Source organism: Macrobrachium nipponense, chromosome 2 (genome assembly GCF_015104395.2).
Source record: "Macrobrachium nipponense isolate FS-2020 chromosome 2, ASM1510439v2, whole genome shotgun sequence".
Classification (NCBI taxonomy): Eukaryota; Metazoa; Arthropoda; class Malacostraca; order Decapoda; family Palaemonidae; genus Macrobrachium; species Macrobrachium nipponense.
The window spans coordinates 143,974,423-143,983,149 of NC_087201.1; the positions used below are offsets into that span (position 1 = coordinate 143,974,423).

Here is an 8,727-nt window from a genome sequence, read left to right on the forward strand (position 1 = left end):
TTACTTACATAGTCACTTTTATTCATTATTACCACTGCATTAGACTTATCTGCCTTTGTTACTTGCACTGTTTCGTCTTTTTTAATTTTCTTATAAGCCTGGAGAAATCTTACAGGTACATTAAGGGGAGAATGCTTGCTCATAGCACCATACACAATACCCTTACAAATATTGATATCCTCAGGGCATAGATTACGATTAAATTTTTCCAAATAACAAAATGATTTTGAAATGTCGACATAGTCCAGATTACCGTTAGACACACCAAAGCTTAACCCATATCCCAAAGCCGCTGTCGTAGCACTATCCACAGGTTTGTCTGATAAATTAATCATGAAGTCCAGCGGCTTTGGGATATGGGTTAAGCTTTGGTGAGAGTGCTCGTAAAGAATTCTTTTACGACACTCCAATTTTGTTATTCACAAGCTCTCTCTCTCTCTCTCTCTCTCTCTCTCTCTCTCTCTCTCTCTCTCTCTCTCTCTCATATATATATATATATATATTATATATATATATATACTATATATATATATATATATATATATATATATATAGATATGTATATATATATATATATATATATATATATAGATATATATATATATATATGTGTGTGTGTGTGTGTGTGTGTGTGTGTGCGTGTGTGTGATATATATATATATACGTATATATCTATATATATATATATATATATATATATATATAGTATATATATATATATATATATATATATATATATATACACACACATATATACCTATATATATATATTATTATATTATAAATATTATATATATATATATATATATATATATATGTATATATATATATACATCAGTCTCCTCTTTGAGAGCGTACGGATTGCTAATGCTTTGTGTATTTAATACATATACATACATCAGAGACCAAACTATTGTTACACGCAACTCAATAGTTCATTGACAGTAACATCATATCCATGGTAATAATGGTTCTACCCGGAAAAGCCTTTGGAATAACTGGAGTTAACAAACTTGCCTGAAACGATGCAGATAGCCAAGAGGATTTACTACCCATGCTGAAAACATAAGCTTGAATAATACTCAGGGACAGGGGTTCCGAGAAGAGAGAGAGAGAGAGAGAGAGAGAGAGAGAGAGAGAGAGAGAGCAAATTACAGTTGATGTCCAACGACCTCCTGACCGAATTTAGTTTCTATTCTTTACTGTTCTTTCCTCTCCCTTTTTCCCTTCATTTTTACTTCTCGCCTTTCAATAACGAGACCAAATAACTTTTCTTCTCTCTCTCTCTCTCTCTCTCTCTCTCTCTCTCTCTCTCTCTCTCTCTCTCTCTCAGAGACACACGCACTAATAACACTTCACCCCATAGAAGATAACACTACATTTCGGGAACAGAATTCCCACTCCCGAATAAGAAAACTTCAGCCATATCTTTCCGATCGAGAATCGCTGCTGTTCTTTTGTTAATCTGTATCGAATGAATGTATGAAAGGGGATGGGTTCTGTGTGGATTTCTATTTTCTTATACGCTTTCAGGGAGGGGAAATTGTTCATTGTTTATTATCTTATTATTATTATTATTATTATTATTATTATTATTATATTATTATTATTATTATTATTATTATTATTATTATTATTTTTATTATTATTATTATTTTTGGTCTATCACAGTCCTCCAATTCGACTGGGTGGTATTTATAGTGGGGTTGCATCCTGCCTCCTTAGGAGTCCATCACTTTTCTTACTATGTGCGCCGTTTCTAGGATCACACTCTTCTGCATGAGTCCTGGAGCTATTTCAGCCTCTAGTTTTACTAGATTCCTTTTCAGGGATCTAGGGATCGTGCCTAGTATTTCTATGATTATGGGTACAATTTCACTGGCAATATCCCATATCCTTCTCATTTCTATTTTCAGGTTCTTGAATACATTTATCCATTTTTTCCCTTTCTTTCTCTTCAACTCTGGTGTCCCATGATATTGCGACAAATGAGTGATACTTTCTTCTTGATTTTGTCGATCAACGTCACGTCTGGTCCATTTGCACATATCACCCTATCTGTTCTGATAACATAGTCCCAGAGGATCTTTGCCTGATCGTTTTCTATCACTCCTTCAGGTTGGTGCTCGTACCACTTATTACTGCAAGGTAGCTGATGTTTCTTGCACAGGCTCCAGTAGAGGGCTTTTGCCACTGAATCATGCCTCTTTTTGTACTGGTTCTGTGCAAGTGCCGGGCATTCACTTGCTATGTGGTTTATGGTTTCATTTTTCGTATTGCACTTCCTACATATGGGAGAGATGTTATTTCCGTCTATCGTTCTTTGAACATATCTGGTTCTTAGGGCCTGATCTTGTGCCGCTGTTATCATTCCTTCAGTTTCCTTCTTAAACTCTCCCCTCTGTAGCCATTGCCATGTGTCATCGCTGGCTAGTTCTTTAGTCTGTCTCATGTATTGTCCGTACATTGGTTTGTTATGCCAGTCCTCTGTTCTGTCTGTCATTCTCCTGTCTCTGTATATTTCTGGGTCTTCGTCTACTTTTATCAGTCCTTCTTCCCATGCACTCTTGAGCCACTTGTCTTCACTGGTTTTCATATATTGCCCCAGTGCTCTGTTTTAAATGTTGACGCAGTCCTCTATGCTTGCTTAATAGTCCCCTCCCTCCTTACTTTCGTGTTATGTATAGTCTGTCCGTATTTGCTCTTGGGTGTAGTGTTTTGTGCATTGTCATATGTTTCCTCGTTTTCTGGTCTATGCTGCGAGGTTCTTGCTTCGTCCATTCCACTATTCCTGCGCTGTATCTGATTACTGGCACTGCCCATGTTTTTATGGCTTTTATCATATTTCCGGCGTTGAGTTTTGAATTGAGTATCGCCTTGAGTCTCTGCATATATTCTTTCCTGATCGTGTCCTTCATCTCTTGGTGTTTTATATCCCCTCCATCCATTTTTCCCAGGTATTTGTATCCCGTCCCATCTGTGTTTGATGTTGTTCCCATCTGGTAGCTTTATCCCTTCAGTCCTTGTTACTTTGCCCTTTTGTATGTTGACTAAGGTACATTTTTCTATTCCAAACTCCATCTTGATGTCCCCAGATACAATCCTTACAGTCTGGATTAGGGTATCTATTTCCTTGATGCTCTTACCGTACAGCTTGATGTCGTCCATGGTTAATCCAGTTGCCTCTTTTCTTGAGTTGGTACCCACTATCCATCTTCTGCAGTACTTTTGTCATGGGAATCATGGCTACTACGAAGATTATTGGGGACAGTGAGTCGCCCTGGAAGATCCCTCTCCTGATATTAACTTCTGCTAGTCTTATTCCAGAGCTTATAAGTATTGTATTCCAGTTGCGCTTTCTTATAGTCTATCCATGCCATGCTTAGGTTGGGTTTCCTTCTCCTACTGTTCTTCATCACCATTTTGTCTATCAGGAGCTGGTCTTTTGTGCCCCTACACTTTTTTCTATAGTCTTTCTGTGGGGGGGTGGGGATATGTTTTGGTATCCTCTATGGTAAGTTTGTATAGCCTTTCACTGATGATACCTGTTAGTAACTTCCACGTTATTGGTAGGCAGGTGATAGGTCTGTAGTTACTGGCTATATTTCCCTTACTCTTGTCTCTTTGTACTAAGGATGTTCTTCCTGTGGTCATCCATTTGGGTGTAGAGCCTTGAAGTTTTTGAGCCAGTATCCATGGACTTCATCGGACCTGGGGCTTTCCAGTTGGGTATTTTCTTTAGTTGGTGTCTGACTGTGTTTGTCTTGATCTCAGTGAATCTTTGTTTTATTCTCCCTGTTTCTTCTTCCTTAACTTCATGGAGCCATGTTGCATGCTTGTTGTGTTATACCGGATTGTTCCATATGTTTTCCCAGAGTCTCTTACTTGGTTCGGCTTCAGGAATTTCTTGGTGATTGTCTTCCCCTCTTAGTTGGCTGTATAGTCTTTTCTGGTTGGTTCCGAATAGTTTGTTCAGTTGGTATCCCTTATTCCTGTTCAGGTACCGTTGGATCTTATGTGCTTTGGCCTTAAGCCTCTGTTTTACATCTTATATAGTGTTGTTTAGTCCCTTCTCCTGTACTTTGTATTTCTCGTTCTGTTCCTGTTATGCAATATCCTTACGGGTCCCATAAAATTGCCCAATACGGTATTGCGTTCCCGAGGTGCTACAAAATACAGCCTCTTTGCGTGTATATATATATATATATATATATATATATATATATATATATATATATATATATATATATATATATATATACATGTATATATGTAATATATACATATATATATGAATATATATATATATATATATATATATATATATATATAGTATATATATATATATATATATATATATATATATATATATATATATATATATATATATATATGCACATTCATGTAGAAGGTAATTTGTCTATTCCAGAGTGCTATCATTTGTTTATTGATATCGTTCATGCATAAAGTCATGAGTCAGGTCAGTAAGAACAAAAAAATTTAAGTAACTTGATGATCATGCATTTCCCAAGCTCGTTATCGTACCCACAACTTAACATGGTCAGTGTTAGAATATATTAGAGAATCATTTTTAAGAAATGCAACATCAAAATGAAATTAACGCCTACTTTAAAAGAATATACGTACATCTTAAAGGGATCATGTCGAAGTCTGATACTTTCATGGAGAGTGAAAAAAAACAAAAGTTCCCTGCCGCTTATTTCCTGAAAAAAACAATTCGCATAATCATGAAGTCATGTGCATCCCTTTAATAGTTCATTACATTACTTTAACGAGCCATTTTGTTGGACTAATTGCTTTACACTTTACACCAAACAGATATTTTTGTTATAAAATATTTATTTTTCGCACACTTCGAGATCAAATATGGTAATCGTTTCAGATAATTATTGTAAGGTTTATAATACAATGTCAGAAAGCCAAAATAAACAAGAGTACATTTTTATTTCAATGCATTCTCTCTCTCTCTCTCTCTCTCTCTCTCTCTCTCCCCGAATATAACTTTCTTTTTTTGGCGCCATTTGGTTCAAATTTGAAACATAGGCTATTGGTTCTAATCACAATTCTTCAAAACAGTTATAAACTCGTAGCCCCAATAGGGAATGAGGTCAGAAGGGGGTAGCATAAAAATAATCGAAAAAGACAGATATTAGTGTCTAATCCATGGTTTTTGAGGTCGCTGAAATGAATAGCGATTACAAGCCTCACTATTTATTTCAGAGACCTCGAAAACTGGAATGAATTTCGTGACACTCCCAATGTCTTTCAAGTCCAAGTTCAGCCCTGATAGGAAGGGGGCTGAGGAGGGTGTATGTAGAGATCACATGTAAAAATGATCGAATACGACAGGTAATAGTGTCTAATCCATGGTTTTCGAGGTTGCTAAAATGAATAGTGATAGGGAGTTACTATTCATATCAGTCATCGAAAACTGAAATGGATTTCATGACACTCCCGATACCTTTCAAGTCCAAGTTCAGCCCTGATAGGAAGGGGGGTGAGGAGGGTGTAGGAAGAAGTCACATGTAAAAATAACCAAAAACGACAGATATTAGTGTCTAATCCATAGTTTTCGAGGTCGCTGAGAAGAATAGTTACATCCCCGAAGCCCTTTAAGTCCAAGTTCTGCCTGGAAAGCAAGGGTGGTATGAAAGTGTGAAAAATAAAATATCAATAATTACATATATTAGAGTCTAATCAATAGTCTTCAAGAGTCCTATGATGAATAGAGACACTCCTGATGCCCTTCAAGTCAAAGTTCAGCAACGATAGGAATTATGGTGAGAAGTGGCGAAATATAAAAAATGGAGAGCAATATGACTGAAGCAAATACCTCTATGCCAAATTTAATACTGTTCAGTTTAAATGGTGTAAATGATCACTTGGAACAGCCAGACAAACGAACCAATGTGTTTATCATTTATATATATATATATATATATATATATATATATATATATATATATATATACGTATATTATATATATATATCATATATATATATATATATATATATATATATATATATATATATATATATCTATATTTATTTATATATGCAGACACATGCAAGTACCGCGGTTTGAAATTTGGTAAGATAAGTCTCACGATTATTAAAGTATATATATATATATATATATATATATATATATATATATATATATATATATATATATATATACATGCAAGTAACCTGGTTTGAAATTTGGTACGATAAGTCTCATGATTATTAAGGTATGGAACTGGTTCTTCTGTTAATGTATGGTACAATATTTTTAGGGTAATAAAGTGGATAAATATAACGCATCGCACTGTACATAAAGAAGTGTAAAATATGTGGTAATCATTAAAGGGCAGAGGACCCCGCCTGCCTCAAAGGGCAAAGGACCCCGCCTGCCTCAAAGGGCAAAGGACCCCGCCTGCCTCAAAGGGCGGGAAAGGGGACCCAGTCCCCATGCCTCAAACGGGCAAAGGAACCCGCCTGCCTCAAGGGGCCAACAGGGGACCCGCCTGCCTCAAAGGGCAAAGGGAAACCCCGCCTGGGCACGCAAAGGGAGGGCAAAGGACCGCCTGCCTCAAAGGGCAAAGGGACCTCACAGCCTCAAAGGGCAGGGGAACCCCCACCTGCCTCAAAGGGAGGGGACCTCACCTCAAAATGGGGGCAAAAGGGTAGGGGACCCCGGCCTGCTTCAAAGGGCACCGGGAAACCCACCCACCTCCTCACCCCGGCCAGGGGCCTCGGACCTGATCAAAGGGCAAGGGGACCCCACACTGCCTCAAAGGGGCAGGGGACCCCCGCCTGCCCTCCCCCAAAGGGCAAAGGGGACCCCGCCTGCCTCAAAGGGCAGGGGACCCCGCCTGCCTCAAAGGGCAAGGGACCCCGCCTGCCTCAAAGGGCAGGGGACCCCGCCTGCCTCAAAGGGCAGGGGACCCCGCCTGCCTCAAAGGGCAGGGGACCCCGCCTGCCTCAAAGGGCAGGGGGGAAACACAAACATGACTCAAAGGGCCAAAGGACCCCGCCTGCCTCAAAGGGCAAAGGACCCCGCCTGCCTAAAGGGCAAAGGACCCACCTGCTAAAAGGGCAAAGGGGAACCACACCTGCCTTCAAAGGGCAAAGGGGACCCCACCTGCCTCAAAGGGCAAAGGACCCCGCCTGGCCCAAAGGGCAAAGGACCCCCGCCTGCCTCAAAGGGCAAAGGCGGACCCCACCTCCTCAAAGGGCAAAGGACCCCGCCTGCTCAAAGGGCAAAGGACCCCCGCCTGGCCTCAAAGGGCAGGGGACCCCGCCTGCCTCAAAGGGCAGGGGACCCCGCCTGCTTCAAAGGGCAAAGGACCCCCTCGCATGCCTCAAAAGGGCAAAGGACCCCGAACCTGCCTCAAAGGGCAGGGGACCCCGCCTGCTTCAAAGGGCAGGGAAACAAAGGACCCCCGCCCTGCCTCAAAGGGCAGAGGACCCCGCCTGCCTCAAAGGGCAGAGGACCCCGCCTGCTCAAAGGGCAAAAGGACCCCGCCTTCCTGCCTCAAAGGGCAGGGGAACCTCACCTGCCTACAAGGGCAGGGGGACCCACCTGCCTCAAAGGGCAAAGGACCCCGCCTGCCTCAAAGGGCAGAGGACCCCGCCTGCCTCAAAGGGCAGGGGACCCCGCCTGCCTCAAAGGGCAGGGGACCCCGCCTGCCTCAAAGGGCAGGGGACCCCGCCTGCCTCAAAGGGCAGGGGACCCCGCCTGCCTCAAAGGGCAGGGGACCCCGCCTGCCTCAAAGGGCAGAAAGGGGACCCCACCTGCCTCAAAGGGCAAAGGGGACCTGCTCAAAGGGCAGGGGACCCCCGCCCCGCCTCAAAGGGCAGGGGCCTCACCTGCCTCATAAAGGGCGGGACCTACCTGAAACATCAAAGGGCAGGGGACCCCAGCCTGCCTCAAAGGGCAAAGGGGAACCCCCGCAGCCTCAAAGGGCGGGGACCTCACCCTGCCCCTAAAGGGCAGGGGACCCCGCCTGCCTCAAAGGGCAGGGGACCCCGCCTGCCTCAAAGGGCAGGGGACCCCGCCTGCCTCAAAGGGCAGGGAACCCCACCTGCCTCAAAGGGCAGGGGACCTCACCTGCCTCAAAGGGCAGGGGACCCCGCCTGCCTCAAAGGGCAGGGGACCTCGCCTGCCTCCAAAGGGCAGGGGACCCCGCCTGCCTCAAAGGGCAGGGGATCACCTGCCTCAAAGAACAGGGGGAACCTCACCTGCCTCCAAGGGGAAGGGGAACCCCACCTGCCTCAAAGGGCAGGGGAACCTCACCCTGGGCAAAGTGGGCAGGGGACCGCCCCACCTGCCTCAAAGGGCAGGGACCCCCACCTGCCTCAAAGGGCAGGGGACCTCACCTGCCTCAAAGGGCAGGGGACCTCACCTGCCTCAAAGGGCAGGGGACCCACCTGCCTCCGGGCAAAAAGGGCATGGGGACCCCACCTGCCTCAAAGGGGCCGGGCGGGGAGTAAGGGACCCTCACCTGCCTCAAAGGGGCAGGGGACCCCCCACCTGCCTCAAAGGGGCAGGGGACCCCACCGCCTCAAAGGGCGTAGGGGACCTCACCGCCTCAAAGGGCAGGGGACCCCAGCCTGCCTCAAAGGGCAGGGGACCCTGCCTGCCCCTAAGGGCAGGGGACCCAAACTGACTCAATGGATAGAGGACCCAGTCTATCCTAAAGGGCAGAGGACCCGACTGC

The 8,727-nt window shown here is 43.7% G+C and overlaps 1 protein-coding gene across 1 annotated transcript in view; it reads left to right on the forward strand.

Annotated features, from left to right (window-relative positions):
* LOC135221335 (basic salivary proline-rich protein 1-like) overlaps positions 1–8,500 on the forward strand; it is a 173,936-nt gene extending 165,436 nt beyond the window's left edge. The window contains exons 2-4 of the mRNA XM_064259139.1: positions 6,374–6,865; positions 7,078–7,653; positions 7,999–8,500. Coding sequence (XP_064115209.1) covers positions 6,374–6,865; positions 7,078–7,653; positions 7,999–8,500 — 1,570 coding nt within the window. The remainder of the gene's footprint in view (positions 1–6,373; positions 6,866–7,077; positions 7,654–7,998) is intronic.
* Positions 8,501–8,727: the final 227 nt, after the last annotated feature.